The sequence below is a fragment of the Synchiropus splendidus genome, chromosome 13, assembly GCF_027744825.2.
Source record: "Synchiropus splendidus isolate RoL2022-P1 chromosome 13, RoL_Sspl_1.0, whole genome shotgun sequence".
Classification (NCBI taxonomy): domain Eukaryota; kingdom Metazoa; phylum Chordata; class Actinopteri; order Syngnathiformes; family Callionymidae; genus Synchiropus; species Synchiropus splendidus.
In genome coordinates this window covers 8,165,989-8,189,058 of record NC_071346.1, presented here as the reverse complement: position 1 = coordinate 8,189,058, position 23,070 = coordinate 8,165,989, and the positions used below count along the sequence as shown (strand labels likewise).

General features: G+C 44.4%; 2 protein-coding genes across 4 annotated transcripts; one reads left to right on the top strand and one right to left on the bottom strand.

The window, feature by feature from the left end:
- The first annotated feature begins 120 nt into the window (after window positions 1-120).
- LOC128769611 (transcription initiation factor IIB) lies at window positions 121-3,275 on the top strand. 2 transcript variants are annotated; one of them, XM_053883482.1, is made up of 7 exons: window positions 121-200; window positions 1,199-1,308; window positions 1,376-1,509; window positions 1,589-1,735; window positions 1,819-1,948; window positions 2,066-2,347; window positions 2,660-3,274. In XM_053883482.1, the coding sequence occupies exons 1-7, from the start codon at window positions 184-186 to the stop codon at window positions 2,791-2,793; spliced, it is 954 nt and encodes a 317-aa protein (XP_053739457.1). In that variant the 5' UTR covers window positions 121-183; the 3' UTR covers window positions 2,794-3,274. The 2 variants fall into 2 exon arrangements, with proteins under 2 accessions (XP_053739457.1, XP_053739456.1); XM_053883481.1 differs by lacking the exon at window positions 121-200 and adding an exon at window positions 786-1,050 and having other exon boundaries at window positions 2,660-3,275.
- Window positions 3,054-22,699, bottom strand: pkn2a (protein kinase N2a). 2 transcript variants are annotated; one of them, XM_053883458.1, is made up of 23 exons: window positions 22,401-22,699; window positions 15,598-15,762; window positions 15,371-15,506; window positions 11,300-11,454; window positions 8,933-9,062; window positions 8,711-8,856; window positions 7,780-7,993; window positions 7,526-7,711; window positions 7,337-7,446; window positions 7,122-7,265; window positions 6,690-6,765; window positions 6,462-6,618; window positions 6,259-6,385; window positions 6,055-6,188; window positions 5,796-5,871; window positions 5,649-5,740; window positions 5,404-5,580; window positions 5,200-5,262; window positions 5,058-5,134; window positions 4,847-4,989; window positions 4,663-4,770; window positions 4,206-4,286; window positions 3,054-4,141 (listed from the first exon to the last, which is right to left on the bottom strand). In XM_053883458.1, the coding sequence occupies exons 1-23, from the start codon at window positions 22,419-22,421 to the stop codon at window positions 3,938-3,940; spliced, it is 2,922 nt and encodes a 973-aa protein (XP_053739433.1). In that variant the 5' UTR covers window positions 22,422-22,699; the 3' UTR covers window positions 3,054-3,937. The 2 variants fall into 2 exon arrangements, with proteins under 2 accessions (XP_053739433.1, XP_053739432.1); XM_053883457.1 differs by lacking the exon at window positions 22,401-22,699 and adding an exon at window positions 16,860-17,083.
- Between the last annotated feature and the right edge of the window lie 371 nt (window positions 22,700-23,070).

Here is a 23,070-nt window from a genome sequence, read left to right as displayed (position 1 = left end):
TCAAAATACCAGGCATCAGTTGACACAAAAAGCAGCGTTTCCAGGCAACCGGAAAAAGAGTAGAGGAAGAACAAAGAACCGGAAGTGATGTATGGACGCAGCACCACGTGACTGGATGTCTATAAATAAAGGTGGCGTTGTTCCGCTACTGGTCCAAACCATCCGGAGAGGTTACGAGGTGTCATGTCGTCTCCAAAGAAGTGAGTTTCCCCTAACGTTCTCTGCCGAAAATAACCCGATTTAAAGACGTACTTCTTCCCGATAGCGAGAGTTGGACGCAGCAAACTGCGAGTTTAACATCGGGTGGCTTGTCTCTTTGTCGGTGTTTTGTTAACGGTGCTAGCCGGTTAGCTTGTTGCCTGAAGTCCCTCCGCATCAGCAGCTCGCAAAACTGTCGCCAGTCACCTGATGTGCTCACAAACAAAGCGCCACAAATAGCCGAACACACGGTACCTGGGCTTGTTACGCTTTAATATGGACGGAAGCTCAACCGTGTTTAGTAAACACGTTTGGTTACGTGTCGCTGTCCGTCCACGTAATTCGTATATTGAACTTTTAAATGTGTTTTAACATAGGTTTAAATGTGTAAATGTAAACGTTGTTTTAAATCTTCAATGTGTTTCCTGAACAGGAATGACCATAATATTAATACATCTTTGTATTTTGTTTTGTTAACGTCACAGCGTGGTGGTCATAATGGCATCTAAGCCGAACCCTGCCTTGATCCGTTGCGCAAACACTTTGTTTACGATCGTTTTCCGTCCATCAAAAGCGTCTCAACCAAGCGCTTCAAAGCGAGCATCCTCGCCCCCGTGCGCCCTTGATCCGGCGTCATATAAACAACAGCGCCCGATCGGTGTCGTTCATTTTGGCTCCGGGTTTCGCACCAGACGCCAAACCTGACGCTGCTCTCTCACCTGACCCCGGCGGTGGACGATCACCAGAACCTTCCTTGACCCAGAGTCGCGAGATGCAGATGAGGACCGAACCAAAGGGCTCTGTGCGGCCCCCTATTCGCAAGCTGGACAAGGGACAGCAGAGCCGCTTTAGGTCGCTGATGTTAGATCAGACTTGGAATCCAGTCCGGACTGGAATTTTTCTGCATCTTATTCTGTCTTACTGAGCGAAAGTTTCTAATCTTATTTCCTCCAATCCAGATGAGATCAAGTCTATGAAACTGCTGTTGTTGTTTCAACAGAGAGAGCTTGGCTCTTCCGAGAATCCACTGCCCCAACCACCCTGATGCCATCCTGGTGGAGGACTACAGAGCCGGGGACATGGTCTGCCCCGAGTGTGGCCTGGTCGTTGGTATGTGTTGGTTTTAACCGCCCTCTTGTGTTTACGTTCCTGGTTACATATGGTTTTCTCACCTGAGGCGATCGAGTCATCGACGTGGGGTCGGAGTGGAGGACGTTTTCCAACGAGAAAGCCCTCAAAGACCCGTCCAGAGTGGGAGACGCGCAGAACCCCCTGCTGAATGGAGGAGACCTGACCACCATGATCAGCAAGGTGCCGCCGCCCCCCACAGCTGCAGTGGCGTCAACTGAACTCTTGAACTCACACGAGCTTCGGCACCTCTCTCCGACAGGGCACAGGAGCAGCCAGTTTTGATGAGTTTGGCAACTCCAAGTACCAGAACCGACGGACGATGAGCAGTTCGGACCGCGCCATGTTGAACGCCTTCAAAGAAATCAGCACTATGGCGGATCGCATCAACCTGCCCAGGAACATCGTGGTAAGTGCCGCTGATCACGACTGAGATAGCCAGTAACCCAAGACGGAGGAAATGTTCAGCGCAGTTCTGTTTTTGTTTTACAGGACAGAACGAACCAATTGTTCAAACAGGTGTATGAGCAGAAGAGTCTGAAGGGCCGAGCGAACGACGCCATCGCCTCGGCCTGCCTCTACATCGCCTGCAGGCAAGAAGGTGTTCCGAGAACTTTCAAAGGTCGGTGACCGAATCTAGGCCCGCTTCTACCAAATTCAAGATGCTGATGTGGCAGGGTTCAGGAGGAACCGGTCTTGATCTGGGCTCAGATTTATCCCTCTTGTTCCTCCCCTTCAGAGATCTGCGCCGTCTCACGCATCTCCAAGAAAGAGATCGGCCGCTGCTTCAAGCTCATCCTGAAGGCTCTGGAGACCAGCGTGGACCTCATCACCAGTGGAGACTTCATGTCGCGCTTCTGTTCCAACCTCAGTTTGCCCAAGCAAGTCCAGATGGGCGCCACGTTCATCGCCAGGAAGGCCGTGGAGCTGGACCTGGTTCCTGGAAGAAGCCCCATCTCCGTGGCCGCCGCCGCCATCTACATGGCCTCCCAGGCCTCCTCAGACAAGAAGACACAGAAAGGTGAGCAGGGGATGGACATGATAGTACGGAGCTGCAGGTCTGAGGTTATTATTTTCATATCTTATTTGATTATGGAACCTACATAAGCAGGGTTCTATGACTGTGATCACATGATGAAGCACAGCACTGGGAAGTCTCAGGTTCAAGGTGAAACCAGGTCACTCACAGGCGTCAATCTGTGCCACCATTTTGAATGAATGGAAATTCTTTGGTCAGTAGATGCCATGTGTTTGGGTGAGGTGCAAACATCACCTCTTGACTCGTCTTCTAGAAGCCGTCTGAGATTATTCACCAATTATTTCCACTTTGCAGAAATCGGAGACATCGCCGGCGTCGCCGACGTCACCATCCGACAGTCGTACCGGCTCATCTACCCACGGGCCGCTGAACTTTTCCCGCCCGATTTCAAATTCGACACGCCAGTGGACAGATTACCACAACTGTGAAACCACCACCTTCTCTTCTTCTTCCTGACTCACACGGACACATTCCAGAAATCAGCTTCTCCGGGACGTCACTCGAGCGTCTGTACACCCCGCGAGGATGTAACCAGACCCAGCATCTTAACACATGAAACCTTTTTGTAGCTTCATGAGGCTCTAGTTTGTTTGTTTCAACAGTTCTGATTAAAAGTGAAAAACAAAAACCCAACTCACTGGAAGATGGTGTGATCATGGTCTGAATCTGAAAATGATGAATGTTCCACTGTTACAAATGTTTAATCTGCATTTACGACAGGTAACAAACACGATTGTTTTTCTTTTACACCGGGCTGAGGAGTCATCCATGTTTGTACCATCCTAAAAGTTTCTGTTCGGGGATAAACATGCACAAGCAAGAAATAAAAAAAAAAAACTTTGTACAATCCTTTTCCATTATTACGAAATGCAGGTAAATAAAACTGGATAAAATTAGTGCTTTCTTCTTGTGTACATACAGTAATGTGGATATAAAAACACCCTGCAGTGATTCAACAGGTCGGCCAGTCCTGACAGGGAGGAAAACCAAGGTAGGTGTCGCTGCAGCCCCAAACATGGAGTCTAGAAGAGACGGGGAGGGGTTGAATTGCTCCAATTCATCAGTGAATAAATAAAGATTCAGTTGTACGCAGCATATGATTGAGGTATAACTGCTCGTGGACATCTGCACCAACAAGATGTGGGGGGGGGGGGGGTTCAATTCTCATCTGAAAGCATTTTAACCTCTCTGGAAAATTCATGTTGGAGGAAAGCCTCCTAATGCTGTAGTGAAAGCTATGTGGATTACACAGAGACGAAAACAATAAAATATAGGACAGAATATAATCTGTACACAAGACCATAGTATTGACAGTGATGCAGAATAACATGATGGTGACGTCTGCAGAGTCCGGAACATTCTCAGTGGTCAGACGACGTCCACGCCTCCCTCCTCCTTCAAACGTCTTTAAAAAAAAAAAAAAAAAAAAAACAGTTCTTCATGTCGATGTGAATGTCTTGACAGGAGGGTGTCCTGACCGTTCCCCTCAGCAATTCAGACCCTCAACGTTTGGGCCAAAATGGGGCATCAGTCCCGGGGTTGTTTTCACAGTGTGTGTGTGGCGGCGCCGCGCTAACACCAGTCGGCGATGTAGTCAAAGTCCGAGAACATGTTCTGCTCCTCCGTGTTGAGCATCCGGGGCTCCCTGGGCGGGGTCAGGATCGGCGCCTCGGACGTGAACTCGTCGTCGAAGTTGCTGACGTCGTTGGCGCCGTGGATGACCGGCACGAACGGCGGCCTCACCCTCTTGGCCAGGAGGCCGTTCCAATCCATGTTCTGCGGGGAGTGGAGCTCAGTGAGCCGTTCTTAGATGCGACCTACTGACGTGTGAGTGGCTCACCCTGAAGAACAGATGTCGCTTTACTTCCTCCGCGTCGCGTTCTCCTGCGCCCAGCCGCCGCTCCGGACTTCTCCTCAATAGCTGCCATACAACAACAGTTCAGAGATCAACTCACTCACACCCTCTCTGAGAAACATACACAACAACAACCTACATATAGCTCTGACCTTAACATTATGACCACCAGCACCCCATTAAACTGAAGTTTGTTGTGCAGTGACCGAGCTCCTTCATCACTGTCTGGTTCTCCACTGCAACTGCTACTGACTAAATAAAGAAGACTCTCTCTTCCGACTTTGGAGTTTGCCGGTGCAATTGCGGTCCCTATAAATATTAGCATCTCAGCTAACAAAATTAGCCAAGTTGTTCTTAGTAGTTTAGCGGAGGGGTTTTAAACTAAGAGACTTTTAAGTCTTCAACTGTTGCAGTGCATTATGAAGTGTCGAACTGCACTCACCCTCCTCATGATGGAAATGGCTTCGGTGGAGAGGAACCGAGGATATCGGACTTCATCGTTGACTATACTGTCAAACACCTCTTCCTCATCATCACCAGGGAAGGGGGACTGTGGGAAGAGGAAGACAACAGGAGCGTAAGCAGCTAAATCACGTTGTCGCAGCAGCGGCGGCGTTGGCACGCACCTCCCCGACCAGCATCTCAAAGATGAGCACACCCAGGCCCCACCAGTCCACGGCGCGGGTGTACGAAGTTTCAGTCAAAACTTCGGGAGCTAAGAACTCCGGTGTCCCGCAAAACGTGCTGGTCCGGTCTCGGAAGCCCATTCCTGAACACAAGACGTGTTTAAAAACATCAGGTCCGCACGCTTTTGAGTGCGACCTCAGGTTTCCGCACCTTCTTTGCAAAGCCCAAAGTCAGCGATCTTCACGTATCCCTCCGTGTCCAGGAGCAGGTTGTCCAACTTCAGGTCCCTGCGGTCCAAAAATTGATGAAGCCGAGCGACGGCGGGGAAGACGGTTGCGTGACTGAAGCTCACCTGTAGACGATCTTGTGGTCGTGCAGGAACTGCAGTCCCAGAACCACACACGCAGCGTAGAACCTGCAGTGTGGAGAGACGGGTGGTAAGAAGAGCATGTCATGTCTGGCCCCCTGCTGCAGAGGGTGCCAGCCTCCAGACCACATGCTGTCTGAGGTGAGGTGTGAGCCTCTCAAACACACTCGGACGGTGGGGGTCACTCACACAGCTCTGGGCTCTGAGAAGACGTCAGCGTGGATGTGCATCATCAGGTCGCCCCCGGCTGCGTACTCCATCACAAAACAAACGTGCTCCTGCGTCTGGAAACAGGCAAACAGGTTGACCAGGAAGGGGTGGCGGACGCTGTTGACCGTCTCGAATATCCTCTTCTCACACATCAGACTGCAGAGAGACACAGTCAAGAGTCAAACTCGAACCACTCCAACACCCATCAGTGAGGCGTCCGTCACCTGTCCACTTCATCCCGAGCCACAATGTCTCCCTTCTTCAGAGCTTTGATGGCAAACATTTCTCCAGTGCTCTTGTACTCAGCTAACAACACCTGACAAAGGGAAGTTTATCAGAAGACTTTCACGTATGAATCAAAGGAAACCCACCTTTCCAAAATGGCCGCGCCCGAGGACCGCGACACACTTGAAGTCCTGAAGACTGAAGTGGAACTGCTCCTCTTCTCTGAAGGAAATGTAAATATTAAAGAAGACTGTTATAGAGTCAACACAAGAGGGCGCTGGTTCACATCTTTTCACTTCTAACTGCAGCGTACTAAGAGGCTCCAAATAAATAAATAAAGATCTGATGAACTCGCCATTTTCCCTCTAAGTTACAGCATAAATCCTGAAGAACAAAATAATGTACCGAATGTCTGTGTCCTTCTGGATGGCAGTGAGCTCCAGGTCTGGATGCTGGATGTGCTCCGGCACCCCGTCCAGGTCTGGTTTCACAGCAATGCTGTTCCTCTTGTTCAGGAAGTCGAAGGAGGCGAGAGCGTTCTGCGCAATGGAAACACAGCAAACGGTGAAACTTACTGTTCTAGGATTTGACAGGGACACAATGTTGCACCTGAACATCGTCCTTGTCTGGAATCTTGTGTTGGACCATGGGCTCCTGGATCTCTTCAGGTATGGGGTAGTGCTTTGGTCCAGGTGTGGGCTCCTTGTCGAAGTCCAGCTTGGTCACGAGTGGGTCACTGAGTGAGGAAGATTGAGCGACATGTTGAATAGCAAGTGGATTAGGGATGAGAAGGCCGTGAATAGTGAGCTCACCTGCAGGGCGAGGGTGAACCAGGAAGGCTGCTGGGTCCAGTCTCGGCAGCTTGTGGACTGAAGGAGTTGGTGCTGACGGTGGGTATCGCTCTTCTCACCAGTCGCCCCCAGGTGGCGATGTTGATGTTCATCTGAGGCGCTCGCAGGAACGTTTTACCTGAGCAGGATTTCAGTTTTAGAACCGCAGAATGAGGCCTGGGAACAGCCTGTGTGTGGCAGACTGATCACCTTGCTGTTTGGAGAAAATCTTCTTTTGTCTTTGGAGCTTTGGTCGTCTCTCGATGACGGGATTGAAAAATGTCACCTGAGTAAAACAAATGTGATGTTGGGTAATGTTTGGCTCATGTTTTGCAGAAGTCCAAGTAAATCGACACTTGCAGAGGATGCACATATGTGTGGTGTTTTGGGAGATCAGCTCTCAAATTAACCCTCAACAAAGTTGGCATTAAGCGACAGAAGCACGATGGATAAAGAGGTTGAAAATGAGCTGCTTTGAAGATCCCTTCAGGCTGTTAACTCAATTTCAGCAGTCACTGATGTAAAGTGAATGACCTCACTGACCAGGATTATTTTCCTCCAACATTTATACAGAAAAACAAGCAAATGTGAGTGTTGGATGCAGATCATCCCGGATGAAGCTGCTTCAGCTAGCCAGCACACCTCAGCGAACAGCATCCCCTGGGGCTCCAGGTACAAGCACATCCCGTGGCGCTGGTTGTCCAGGAAGTCCTCCAGCCGAAGGAACTTGACGGCGCACAGAGAGCGCCAGTCGCGCCAGTACACGGAGATTTCCAGCTCCCGCGACTGCAGGGTTCAACACCAACACAAACCATGAGAACCAAAACATCAGCGTGGTGGAAATGTGTGGGTGTTACCCGGTCCAGCTCCAAAGTGAACTTCTGGTCCCAGGCCTGGTTGCTGACTGGTCTCCAGCTTGTCTGGCCGACCACTGTGTTGTCCAGCTTCAGGACTGCACTAATCTCATCTGTGTCGTCGCACAAAACAATGGTTTGTTAGCAACGGTGACTCTTTAGCACAGAGAGCCAGTAAACAGGGCGGCTCACTGGAAAGCTCTTCACTCTTGGTCACGTTCCGCGAGCTCACGCCGCGGTTTCGGTTGGCTCTGCTGATGAAGGATGAGCGCGTCTCACTGGGACTCCAGCCGGGCAGAGGGACAGAAGCGGCTTTGGAACGACCCGGAACATTTTCTAGAAGGTCCTGACAGCCCATGAGCCTGACGTCTAAGGTTCCTGGTGTTGAAAGGAAAAGAGCGCGGTCAACACACTGCATGGACCAACAGCAACTCTGAACACACTACCTGTGAGTGCTGCGGGCTTGGTGACGGTGCTGTACTGGTTCTGTGTGGAGATGATGCTGGATCTGGGGCTGAGGACTGGTGTGGACAAGAGGGACAGCTCCTCCATGATGCTGCAGCTACGCGGGTGGTTTTTGGGCAGCTCGTTGAGACGCTGTTCCAAGGAATAGCGCAGGAGGTCGAGCTTTTGGTTGGACTCGTTGAAGCGGGCCTGGGCCTGGAGTTGAAGCAGACGAGAGGGGAGTCCATTAGTGTTGGTCATAAACATGCATGAGGCAGACCATTGGATGGACAGAACGAAGAAGCTATGAGAGCTTTCAAATGGATGGATGGATGGTAAATGGATGGATGGTAAATGGATAGATGGAAGGATGGTAAATGGATGGATGACGGATGAATGGTAAATAAATGTACATGGATGGATGGTAAATAGATGGACGGATAGTAAACACATGGATTGAAGGTTAAAATAGATGGATGGATGGTAAATGGATGGATGGATGGAAGGTAAATGATGGATGGATGGTAAGTGGATGGATGGATGGATGGAAGGTAAATGGATGGATGGTAAGTGGATGGATGGATGGATGGATGGAAGGTAAATGGATGGATGGTAAGTGGATGGATGGATGGATGGATGGAAGGTAAATGGATGGATGGTAAGTGGATGGATGGATGGATGGAAGGTAAATGGATGGATGGATGATGGATGGACAGCAAATGGAAAGTAAATGGCTGGATGGATGGTAAATGGATGGATGGACGGACTTCTGCTATGCATTCCGATAAACCATTTGCTTTCACCACAACAGCGGCTCCAAAACAACTTGGCCTATAACTGGAGTAGACCTCCTCAAACCAGCTGTGGATCGAGTGCAGTTGCCCTTGGAGAACAACTTAAAACAACATGTGACACTCAGGACTTTGGACGAACCTCCGAATGTGCTCTCTTTTCTGTGACTTTCCCAGATCCCAGGAGTTTCATGACATTCTTGGCTCCCTCTGCCACGGCAGACTCTATCTTGGCGTGGTGACACAGCTCCTCCACTCGCAGATCCAACGGACTGATGATTTGCTTGTCTGGGAAACACAGGTGGACGTGACCATCCAATGAAAAAGGCCAGACATTCTCAGTGCAAAGCTCACACACACTCACCCATAACTTCATTGCTCTCAAAGCTCAGCTCGTTGGCCTGGCTAGCCTTGAGGATCTGCATTCTGATGAACTCGATCTTTGTTTTGCTGTCTTGGAGCATCTGCTGTGCTGTTGCCAGCAACTTCCGATCCTGAAAATAAAGGTTTATCAAAGTTCGCAGGCAAGTTTCTCATAAGGCAAACAGCTCATTTGGAGCTGTAATTGGAGCGAAAGAAGATGTGACGGCATGGAAACCATTAGTCACCGGTGCAGATCTCATTGTGTGTGGTGGCCGACCCTCTCATGGGCACACAGAGTAAACAAGCTCCACCCTGAGCTCCTCTAAAGCTTGATGCCTGGTTGGCGACGATGGTGTTCAGGAAGTATCTCTTTCCAACAGGCATTTCCTTCCGGACCTCACAGCTATTTCCAGTGAAAACGTGTCTCATGTCTGACAGGGGTCACTTCAATGACGCCGCGGTGCTTCCTGTGCTCAGAGACGGACTGGGGTCACGCCGTGAATGAAGCGGAGGTCTGCGGATGCTTTGTGAAAGCTGAAGTTCTCCACGCGACCGGTCACAACAGATGCACCACTGCGTATCAACAGCTTTGCAAACCCTGCTGCAATAGTTCTTGGATTCGCAGTGAAACTAGAGTTTAACAACATTGAGTTACACTTTAGCGCAAGTGTAACTGGCTGTCACAGACAGAGGGAAGACCACCAGGCTGCTCAGTCCTAACCACTCTGACAAGAACACCTGGACGTTGCTCTCAAAAATTGCCAGAAAAACGGAATAATAACTTCAGATTTATTTTGCTGATTCATGTCAGTGTGTCTGTAATTCCTATTTATTGCAAACCATCCAAGCATCAATAAATACACAGGTTACAACATATAATTCTTAAATTACTCCTTTAATAAACTACATCATAATCCCACACAAATATATCTGACAGACAAATCTCACCTTTATGGACAAACTACCATATAGTATGTGTTATTTTCGCTCTGTTGTCACACATATTTGAGGAATAATGGTAATTTCAAATGTCAAATCCAGTCAGCAGTAACAGGATCTCACTAGCGTGTGTCAGTTTGTCTTTAACTGTGCGAGTTTGTTCTGCACTGGAGGCAGCATTGTATTAGACTGTTTTTGTTACCAACAAAATAATCCTGCACAAAGAAACCAGGCGAAGTAAAGTATAGAAGTGGTACAGAGACAGTCTCAATTTAAGGGAAACAATCCAAAATACAGCCATTTTAAATCACTTTAAAGATGGATGTACAAGCACTAGTCTTCAAAAGTGTGTCTACACATGACTGCAGCTTTAAAGCTGACAAAAGTCACTATTTCATCTGAAGCTTTGTAAAAGGCTTACATGTTCTCTGAGGTAAAATCACTTCTAAAGTCTCACATTGATTTGTGTTATGTTAACATTATGTCATGGATGGAGCCTCTCGGAATCTAAGTGTGTTCAACAAGCCGTTTCATGATGACATAAAAGCAGTAAAAGAAATGTAGCATTTGATAGGTGAAGTTTCCACTAAAAATAGTCTGTAACACCTGCCTGCTTTCGACTCACGCGGGTGTTTATTTACACAACCTAATTATAGTTTGCTTCGCATGAGCACTACAGCTGCCCACATGACCACAAAAGTTTTGTGTACATGCGGCAGCGGTCATGAAACACGGGGCATCAACACCTTCTCATATTTCCACTGAGCGGCTCAACCAAAGAATCACTTGGGAATTAAAACGCGGAGAGCCACTTCCTTTCGCTTCGTTTTCACTTGCGTTTTGGAAAATATAGGCGGTAATGGATTTGCTAGAATGTCAACACAACAAATAATGTTTGTAAAGAGAATTATAGTTGGATTGAGTCATTAAGCTCTCTATTAACAGTCGCTAAACGTAGCAGACAAATTGGACGCCTGAAGGTGCATTTGAAGGCACCATTTAAAGAGATAAGGACAAGCTGCGTCCTGCTCCTGCAAGATAACAAGGATGGTATCTCCCGGACGTTTTTCTTTTTTTAGATAAAGACACCTTTTCCCGGTAAAAGCGTCCACTAGAGTGTTCATGTTCTACAGCCTGCCTCTGTGTTGATAGAAAAATAGTCAGAAGGAAAGCTCATTAACTTGATAGTGCTGGCTGAATCACCATTATTCTGCCTTTAAAAGTCAACGTTTTTATATTAAATTTATTTAATTTTTCTTTTATTCCTTCACAACTAGTTGCGTAACGTAATGATGCATGTATGATATGTTATGGATTGAATGCATGAATCCTCGCTTTTCAGCGACTTGAAAATAGAAGCTATCCATAGCTTACAATAATATTACCTCATATGGAATGATAGAACACAGGACTGTAGAAAGCATTTTACCTTCGAGGGTCCATTGCTGTACATCTGAATCATGTTTTCTGCTCCCTGCTTGACCTTGAGCTCAATGTCATTCTGCCGTTTCAGAGCGGCGAGTCGACTGCTGCTGGTGCACATTCTGGCCTCACTGTTTGGCGTGTCTGGGGTCAAAGGGCATTCTGAGGAGAGAAAATAGATTAAATGCTTGTACGTTCAGGATCTTTGGAAACATCCCGTGATATTTGACGCAGCGTGTTTGGCTGAACTTTGTCATAAATACACAAGGGCCGCAAATAGCAACACGGCACACAAAAGGCTTCTCTTGGCACGAGGCCATTTGCGCTTCGCTCCACACTTGTGCGGCTGAACGACCTGAACAGTGCTTACAAAAACTTGTCAGCCCGCAACTACAGTAGCCAGACAGAGCATCCAAAATGACCTTGTGTTTGGAGATGGCTAACAAACGTTTAGATTATTAACCTCACCTAAATCACTCAAACATCTTTAGCTAGAAATGTTGAGGCTAGTCTCACAGATACAAATGTAACTTTTCGTTATTCAGTCAGTAAAATGCAGCATGAACACACAGCTCCTACATCAGAGCTCTATTGTTTACAATCCTCCAGGCGCAGTCTGCAACAACAGAGTCATGTTCGAGTTAAAATTTAAACCTCTGGTTTTCAACCAAAACACTGATGGTTTCCTCTCAATATTTACATTTGAGGTGCAGCTCTGTCTGTGTTCACAGGCGTGACTCTAACACAGAAAATTCTTTTCTGATTTCACCTCTAGCTTATTGGAAACGTAAAAATCACTCATCAACCAGCATATTCATGTTTGTGACTGACTTATTTACAAACACAAAATTTGCTTTTTAAGCAGCAGCTTTCATATCTGAGTGATGCTAACAATAACGTGTTCATAGCACCGTTCCAAAGATGTTGGGACAGAAGGCAAATCCCAACACCCCAAAAATGAAAGTGTTTATCATATTAATATAATAGATTCCAGCATCAATCACTACTAGCTCTGAGCGAAAAAAAAAAAAGTCCTGACCCTATACGAACCCAGCGCATGGAAAAACATGATGATTTATGACATCAAAGGCTTCTTATGTAGTGAAATATTAACTATACCTTGCTCCTACACGACGGCATGATACTATGAAAGCTTGACAGCTATTTATTGTTACTGTTGTTGTCTGAAACCGACATTGAACTTCAATGGAACGCTGTGTCATGTTTTTACCAAATGTTCAACTTTCACGTTCACTTGGATCGCAGTGCTGCCAGATGATCTCACAGTTCAGTTGTGGTTTGGATCATGTCCTGACTGGAATGGTGCAAAGAAAGCTCCTCCCTGAGTGATCAGTTTTAGCACAAAACAAAACATCCTGTCTCTCGTTCAAACAAACGGTGGGCAAGAAGAAAAAAAGAAAAACCTGCCAAACCTCTTTAGACTTGTAAGTTCAGTTCGTATGGAGTCACGACTGTCTTGTCAGAAATATGCTACATATATATATATATATATATATATATATTAAATTCTGACACTTGAAATCTACCATAAGACGGAACAATCCGCACCAAGCAGCAATGAGTCATCCATTCTCCCAATGAGTCAACAAAACACTGACTAATGATTCCTTTGATCGAGAAGTCCAACAGAGAGGCTTTGAACTGTGCGTCAGCGAGACTCAATTTAAGACCCGTGATAGGCTCCAAGAGCATTACAAACGAGATAATCGCTCGTTGTCTTGAGGAGTTAAAAGTGGATGAAGTCAGAGTGGACAAGGCAGATCTTATCTAATATTTATTTAGAGAGGCGACAGGTTTCCCCCCATTCATTCAACAGTCTTTTTAAATCAAAGAAGAAATCCCCAAATATACACCAAACACCTGGGCAAGTCAACCCGTTTGAAGATTTCACTGACAAAAAAAAAAAAATTCACACTTCACATGAGAAATGACAGCTGGCATGAACAGTTCACCGTTTGCCAACTCATTGGTGATGCCATATTCAATGGCTTCTTACCATTAAAACTTCTATCAGTCTATTTAAATAAATAAACGGACATTCCACTGGCGTCATTTCACTTGGGGCTTCATCTAAAAAGATGAATTGATTCAAGGTTTTATAACAAATAGCGACATCAGAAGGATCAAATTTAAGTTGCATCTGTAGACATTAAATTATAATAATTAAACAGGGATCCAGTGACCAGAATTCCATTATTTTTTATGCTTCTCTACAGAGGGTTTTCAATCTTAAACTTTGCGGCCAACAGCACAATCTCATCGAGTCACCATTACTCAGCAATAATATGACATCACTTTGTATAATGCGAAGCAGCTGGAACTGATGCACAAAAAAACATTAAGTGTGATGAATCTGTTATTTTGATCAATTGTCTGCCTGCAATTAATTTATAAAAAATTAACTTCTTAAAGTCCAAGGTCTATATTCTGTATGTAACACAGAACCTGCATACATGTTTGAGATTAGAAACAACAAGAAATAGGGAGCAAATTGTTGCCAATTTGTTGCCATAACTTCCATTGCCAACCTCATAGTCAGTGGTCATCAGAAGGTCCAAGGACAGATGCAGTAGTTGCCAGGCAAAACACATTATTGCATATTTAACTGCTTATATATTAAACTGGTCTTAATGCATATGATAATCCAACCTTTGAAACTAGCGCCAACTTCTTGCAATAAAGATGAAGACTAACACGAAACACTTTTGTTGGCAACTACAGACAACTTTTAAGAGGCCTGTAGCCAGAGGGAGTTTCTGAAATACATAAAATAAAAGGGATGACCTTTGAACTTTGTCAGGCTGATACTGCTACTCTTCAGTCTTAAATTCATTTCACATGTTCTTCAAACTTCACCTCAGAGCCATCATAAAGACTTCGAGAACCTTCTCCTGCTTGTCAGTGTGTTCCAGCCAAACCCCCGTTTGAAAAAGACAAGATACCGAACAGCTGCTGAGATGATGTCACCCCTGGTTGGCTGACAAAAGGGAAAACTCCCTGGAATTACCAATGTTAAGATCTAAAGAGGGAGCAGAGGGAAAATGCCAGGAACTCTGCTTAAATACTTACAACATGATGAGGAGGAGCAGCTATAAAACTGGCTTGGGTGGCCATCGCAGAACAAAACTTCATGCATGTGCTAGTTCTACTTCTTGTCTACTATAGGAATATTGGATCCATTCGTCCCGCGACACTCCAGTAGCACCACTTAAACAGAAAGCCCTCCTTCATCAGATACAGGGTTAAAAAGTCAGGCTAAATTTGTTCCCACTTAAGATAACCATTTACCATGATGACCTCCCTTCCCTCCCCCCAGCACACTTCCCCTCTGGTCTACTTCCTCGTGTCAACTTAACTGGAGGGATGCATGAACCAGAGGCAGACAAACACCATTCCTTCACCTCAGAATTCACTTGGCCACTTGCCACCAGCAGCCACTCCAGCTATACTAGCACAACTGTGCTGCTGCTGCTGCTGCCGTGATCAACTGTTTCCAAATTCCATTGTTGCTGACAAACGCACAGGAGCGAGCTTTCGTTAACTCACTGTAGCTGTCAGTGGAATGTGGAACGCAACAATGTCGGCCTCCAGAGAGTGAGTCACCTCCAAAGACTGTCAGTTTGTGTTTCTGTGTTCTCGTCTGACACAACATGAGAAAGGAATAAGGGCTAAGATGTGTCTATAAAAGAACCTAAGAACAGGGACTGAAAAAATAAATAAATAAAACTTTCAGCCGCATATGCATTTTAAATTCACTCTTTCTGATAAAAAATTCCCAAAATATAAGATTCATTTCACAGCACTCACATTGAAAGAGACAGGCACGACTTGACAGGAAAAAGCAAGGCCGATGATTGACACATCAAAACTGTATTTTGAAACATCTGCCACTTGTTTTTTAGAAGTTAGCAAAGACTAATGTGATGTGATGTGATGCAACACTATGACTGCACTAGTCAGATTAGCCTTAAGCATGGAAACAATGATGCAGTAACTCAAATTATTTATGTAATGTCGTGTGCATGACAGATGTAGCTTTGGAGTGCGATACACTTACCCAGCAGTTCTTCGGGGTCCTTCACTACGATATGAGCATTGAGTTCCTGCAGCTCCTGGTGAAGCTCCTCAACTTTTTTGTTGGACTTCTTCAGCATGTTGTCAACATAAGCCAGACTCTTCTTGTCTGTGGTGACCTGCAGATGAAGTTGACAGTCATGAGAATAATGCTGAGTCAGCTAAGTAAAAGGACTAAGCAATGTCTCTAAAGCATAAAAACGTATTTACTTTTCGCAGGTTTTCCGCTCCTTCCTTGATCTTCAGCTCCTTTCTTATCTCACGGCGAATTTGCTCCTTGATCTCATCCAGCTTCTGTTGGACCATGGTGTCTGACAGGTCCAGGTTATTTCCCAAACCTAATCTTTCTGCCACCAGCTGGCCCCTGGCATCCCCCTGTGAGAGAACGACAGACAGCATGAAGAATAGATGAAGCGAACAGATAAGGGGATGTCGGACTTTCTCTAAAACACAGGGGAGAAAGTGTTATGGTGAAAATAAATCAATGTGCGGATTAAAGTTTGTGGCGTAAGAGCTGCCCGGTCTGAGTTGTTCCATTTCAAATAGAAATGGAATGTCGATAAGAGTTCAAGACCCCGGTTTGCTTCGTCATAGAAAACTTTATCAGTGTGGCATTTCTCACCAGACACAAGGACACTCAGACTAGCAAATTAATGTTACCACAAACACAACTTTCTCCCACCACGAACTTGTTTTTCTTGTCATTACTCATTCTATTTAGTGTAGGCATCCTCAAAAGTTACGAGTGTATTTATGTGCTCACGATTACACAAAGGGCGAGGTAAGAGGTTATGTAAGTGGCGTAAATGTCAAATGTAACGTATGGCCAGAGTTAGAGGAGAAAGATAAAAATTAATTCATTCAAAAGTTAGGCTCATTTCGTTTCACGAACAGCTCAATAACTCGCACTTTGGACTGAGATCAGAAAACCTCAGTTTTTGTCAATATGAATACGATCTTAAAGGACCCACAAAACAACATTAATTGTTGACAGTTTACTGAAAATAGTAATAATAAGAAGAACTCTGTAATGTGTTGGGCCAACCTCTGTCTTCAGGTTGTCACTGCTGCTGTCATTCACAAGTGACCTGCATCCTTAAACCACCTAAAGACGGATTAGGAGCCACTTCCTGTGTTTGAGATCCAGATTCAGCTTGAAGAGTCATTTAGTCTGAGGAGAAATTACGCTAACTGTTTTTCAATATACAACTGTTTTGCGAACAACAAGTTTACAGTCAGAACACAATTGAAACAACACGTTGTTTGAACACATGGTTAATCGGCAACAAAAGCAAATAAAGAACGTTAACAAATCCAACACGGATCAAAAACACTTCCCTTTAAAATTCAATTATTGAGCTTTACATTTGTCCATTAGCCGCCGTGCTAGTCGCTCACACAAATCTAGGTAGGACTTTTCAAAATTTTGATTCAGTCATGAAGCCTATTTCACTGCCATCCCACTCTCTTACCGCTGCGTCGTCGGTCTCAGGGAAATCCATGTCAATCTCAGCAAAACTGTCCTGTCCCCGCATGTTGTGCTCATTAACTGAATGAACGCACAAGTCTAGTTCTCTTGCCTCAGAAGAGTGGCTGTCCGGGGCAGTGTGCTTAAACTGGATGCGGCTCCATTCAAAGCTACTCATTCAGTCCCGGGGAATCCTATTTTCTCCAGCCCTCGCTCTCACACAAACCATTGACATCAACAGCGTAGGATAAACTGTCTGAGCGGCAATGGCCAAATCCCTCTTAGCTTCTCACTCCGTTAGGTCAGAGCAGCCCAGAATGGGATCTAATCTCACCCCACTGCGTCTAAAATAACTTTAACTTAACAGTGCTATTGTGGTCACATCAAGTGATGAGGAGGAACAATGACATGATATTGTTTATAAACTGTCCTTTTCTACTTCTCAGTGCACAGTAATAGTAACTCACTGACCATTTGTCTCAGACACCTACAAACCGAATCAGTGTTTAAAGATCAAAACGACACCAGGTAATTTGGGACTTCAAAATTCCAAAGGCAAAACATGTTTTGGTCTGGCTCAGTACATGTGTGTGTGAGAGGGACTCATTAGAGGGGTGTTTGTGTGCGAGTGTGTACAAGTGTAATGGTGCATCAGTTCTCTTCAAATCCAAACTCATCTGCTCAGACTTTCCTCCTCTCCATAAGGGGGGAAGCCTAAACAGACGACGAAACAGATGCTGTGGGCGGTTGATGATGCTAACAAAGTCCATATTTATTTGTCGTTTCATTGTAATTTAATTGTATTTTCTGTCTTTTTTTAATGTACTCCTTCCTAGAGTATCAGGAGTTGTTGTTTTTCTTATTTTTCACTAATTTATGAGGCTGTTCTCTGCGGAAATAAGCTGAGATGCAGATCATCGGTGCAGTGGCAATTAAATATTCTTTGAAACAGCAGCACTGATGAATTGTGGGAAAAAAAAAAAGATTTATCAAGACACAAAAGACACGCACCACTTCTACAACAACAATTTTTTTTTTTTATTTTCCATTCCAGCCTACAAGAGCAGAGAGCAGAGGATACAGCGATGCCATTTAATTGTCCTTTCTAAATCAAGCTGCTTTTAAGTATTTAATCTGTTTTGGAACCAAGTTGTTAAGCATCACCTACACAAGGTGTATTTGTGATTTCTTATTCAATGATGTTAGACACATAGGTAATCACCTGTCCATCACTCCAGGCTGGTGACCAGTCAGACATTTTGAGGACACAGCAACATTTGTGCTGTTTGAAAGTAACATCATAAACTCCAAAAATACGACCGCAAAGGACCTAAACGTATTTTCCACCAGATCATAGCAAGTCTAGACACTAGAAACTGAACGACACCACAAAAAAGGAAGATGGGAAGTGGCTACAAAACACTGGAAATGAAAGATTTGCACAACGAAATTAACTTATACACATCACTGTGCAGAAAACCTCAAATGTTGTATAGATGAAACATTAATAGAGGAAAATAAGAGAATTCCTTCAAGGCTCTGAAAGGTCACCCTCTCTACATGAGAAGCACTCACAGAAAAATCAATAGTTTGCACAGTTCTTCTTCCAAAGGCTCCTAGCTGGCTCAGCGGAAATTAAGGTCAATGGGGTCAAACTGTAAAGTATAATACAGGGCAGAGACTCTCTTCTGAACGCTGTTTAAACTCTGAATATATTAGCCTAATGGTGCACTGCAGCATGTGGACACCCAGAGGGTCCATTTTACCATGCAACAATGCACGGAAATCCAAGAAAGGTCAATCAGATAAGGAGGAAATACTGTATATCAGCGCACAGACCTACATAGTCTCGGTTCGAGATCAAACAAAAGAAACATGAGGGTCACTCTGCTGCAGTTCTAGTATTACCTCGCGTTTTTAATAGAAGTCCATTGGTGGAGTTGATCCGCCCACCTGCGCAGCTCTAATCTTTCCATAGACTTCTCTTAAAGTCACTGCACCATTGCAACAAAGGGTTTCTGCTTCAAGTGTTTTTATTTCATATCATTACAATGGAATATGACTCACTTCTAGTAATTTATAAAGCACTTACTATGTATGATTTGTATTTGCACGCATTTTTTTTATATTGTTAAATACGATTTTTTTCATGCAAAAAAAAATTCAATTCAATTAAATCCAAACAGACACTGCTATTGTTCTGCAGTTCCACTTTATAAACAGATGTTTTCAGATCCTAAAAGCGAAAAGTGAATACGAACGAAACAAGTGCTGCTGCACTCAGCTGCTGCAAGTCACAAGGTCACAAAACTATTTTTAGAAAGCTTGAAACTCAACTGTTAAGTGGACAATCAACTTCCTGTAAGCACCAGCCAGATGCGAGTCATACTTGGCCTATTAAGACAATGATGCAAGCTACTTCAGATAGAGAAGACATTGAACACTTCCACTGGTTTACAATGAAGACATGGTAGTGAGGGCAAAGCAAAACACAACACCAGCCTCAGTTCTTTTGACCAAGTCCTCCTCCAGTGAAAAAGTGTCTCGCCCATTAATGCAGACTATGCAGCTGTAATAGATGAAAACCACGTCAACAATCCTTGACTAGAGACAAGACCAAATGTCTTCTTAAATAAGCAAGAACAACCTGGGTGAAAACCTGTAACTAAAGACCAAAGAGAAACAAGACCACATGTAGGACATCAAAACAATTCCACAATCACGTAATAATAAAAAGTAAATAAAGTGCCTTTCTAAACACTCAAGGACACTGTTGGACACAAGGACTAAATAACACAATAAACAATAGAAAAATGGAGATGAATACACCTGCTTTTTCCATTTAAATCTGTTTATCACCAAAACAAAGCAATTCATGACAAGCTGGAACGAGGCACAGCCAATTGTCAAACAATAAGTGGGCAATAATTGATTGCAGTTATCTACATTGTGCACATATACACAATACCAACTTAAAAAATGTGACCAATCCGTGGAGCTTATGATACTGAAGGAAGATATTTTGTAGTGTCTGTATTGTCAAAGCAAACGTGACGAAAGTGCGGCCATCTTCGTGTTCACAAAACCTTCCCGATGAAAGTTGCTGCAAAGGTTGCAGGCATGTGTCAAAAAAATAAACACAACAGGAACTTGAAAAGCACTCAGAGAACACAAACCTTTGCCAAGCACCTTCAGCTCTGGATCGCTTAATATTTTATATTTATTTAATTTATCACAAATCTGTCCATAAACTTTCAAGTACTTTTCAACACTGACTGAGAACTGAGTCCTTGGTGGAGGTAATAATTCCAAAACAACTTGTTGTAATTTAAACATCTACGTCAGCTAACGCCTCTGACTTAGTGAAAGGCTCCCAGTATGACAACAACACAATGAATATTTTAGGAAGACACCAGCTCCCCACCCCACACTCACTTTCACATGGAGTCCAACCTCACAACCGGACACCCAGCTGTCTCACCCCATGTCCATCAGTTGGAGCCACATTGAAACCCTATCAGGAGGCCAGAAACCACAAAACACAGCCTCTAATGCTGCACCCTCGTATCATTGCTGATTTATATCAATCGAAGTAACTGCTTTCTCATTCATGACATGGAGACAAGGCAGCCAAAGATGTGGTCAACTTTAGTATGTGAATATTTCAGAAGAATCCTCATCATCCTTCCTATTCCATTACTTGACATGTCCAGAGGTCAGCACAAAGACTCATCACACTCAACTCATGGTCACTTGAAAGGCAAAGTGCGACACCTTTGAGGGCAAACCTGAACTTTTACAGCGCTTCGAGAGACACTAGCCTATACACAGCCACACAACTGGCACACAACACGCACGAATGACTCCCTATGCTGGTTTCCTTTCCTCCAGAACATTTTACAAAAGCATACATAAGCAAAGCTCACCTCCACTCATAAAGAGGGTTCGACTCCTGCCTTTCTACTTACTGACCACATTGGAAGTGCATGCATTACCCAACAACGTGTCCCTTCACGTGGACTACAATACCAGATGCGTGTGAGTCAACAAGCATATGATACACCAACAAACCGATTGCCGCTGTTAAAATGCAGAAACATTGTTGTTTTTTTTAATATAATTGACAGGTTTGGTTAAGCCGTCTTGAATGCTTTGTCGATTGAAGCGCCTCACAAGAAGTTTAAGCCCCACATTTGTAGTTTGAAATTTTTGCTAACTTAAACTTGCTATTAGTTTGAAATTACAAACATTAACATTTTGATATGAAGCTACTCTATTGAGTCAGATTTGATTACTGTAAAAGGAGAAACTGGACCTATGGAAAACTAATTCAATTTACAGAAAACTATTTATAGCCAGGCAGAGTGTGTCCTCCCTTTTTGACCTATATGCTAACTAGTGGTTAGCTACTATCTCATCTTAGTAGAAGACGCGAACATTAGAGGCTCTTATTTATTATTCAGTCGTCATATATATATATATATATATATATATATACGCAAACATTGTTTAACATTTAGGGCCACTAGAGTCTTCACAATAGGGACTTGTTTGATAGTTTAAGAAGACCTGTCACAATGTAAATCTAGATTAGCATATGGCTCTTTCCACCTGCTCTACTGTAACTGCCTGATCCCCGGCCTTAAAGGGGCCAGTGAAGTCAACAACCTGACAAACCACTGCTTCATGATAGCAGCAGGAATGCCTGAGTCCTGAGTGTATCTGTCATTCCTGGCCATTTTCATTCATAGACTGAGATTACTCACAGGTATCAGTGAGTCGTCTCGGTGAGTCACCGTCACCTGTCCAGAGAGCGATCCGTTTTAATCCAACACTCCTTGGATTGATAAACAATAACACTCAATGGGAATTAGTTTGAATTTGTTAAGGCAGATCTTTCAGAAGGACCAAGAAAAACCACGGGACTGCGACTGAACACTGTTATTGTCAGGGATTTAGGCCAGGTGTGACGTCACAGGGGTGAAACTATAAGCGCAAAATGAGTCATTAACACTGTTATTATTCATTGTTATTTCTTCAAATTAAAATCTGTCGCTGCCCTGATAGGTCTGTATCAAAACACCAGTAACAAGTGGGGCTTTACAAGCTCAATAAAAAGACGCGGTTGTACAGTTGTAGCCGACAGCATTAAACATGTATACACTAATAAAATCGAATGTTTTCACAAGTGGACGACTTTTAACGTTAGCCTGCAGGCGCAGGGACGACTGACAACTTGAACAGCTTTAAACGTGTAACTACAGAATCACGTTCACTAAAGAAAGTGCAACTTCTGCTTCCACAATGCAGCGATGTGTTATTTTGCTATAAACAGGATAAGTTTGGATAATAGTTTCCCAGGCCTCGATCCATGGATCATTCCCAGACAGCCCGTTGGTTGGCATATTTAGAAGTAGCCACGCGTTAATGTCGCAGCTCGCCCGCAGCACAGGTATATATTCGTTATATGTAACTTGTGTGAGACTTTAAACGAGTCCCGGAGCAAGTTTGTCCACTTTTCGCAACAGTTGTCAACTTTTCCTACCTGCACGGAGTCGGCGGCCATCTTGGTTTTCGCCTTTGAATCAAATCCTACGGGGAGAGAGGAGGAGAGGTGGAAGTCCAAAAACAAGCCTTGCGCGGTTCCCTCTTTAAAAGAAGGGGTTGTTTGGACCCGAACCCTCGGTCATCTCGGATACACCGGGCTCCCCATGTCGACTCCTCGTGGCTGTTTGGCGGTCACACTGGTCTGCTGCGGGGTCCCGGGGGTTTCCTGTCGCTCATGAATAAAGAAAAAAGTAGATGTTCCCCAGTGCAGCTGGAGAGAGAGAGGCGGTGGTTTGGAGTGGAAGAGTCCGCCCAGAGGAGCTGCTGGGCCCGGTCACCAGCGCACACGTGACCTCCCAACTCGAAAACATGGAAACTTACGCCAAAACCGTTGAACGGTCCGATGTGGAATAAAAAAATTAAAAAAACACATGAAGTTTACACCAATAGTGGCACTGAAAGTTAGCTATAAACTTAATAATTAAAATAAAATTTAAAAACAACAACATAACAAACTTAAAATACTCAAAATGTAAAATAGTTTTTTTTTTATGGAATAAGTAACTCACCAATCTAAAACAGAAAATATATTTTACAAAAATAACGACTGCGAAAATAATAAATAATACATATTAATCGCGAGAAAGTACATACCATTTAGGACACAT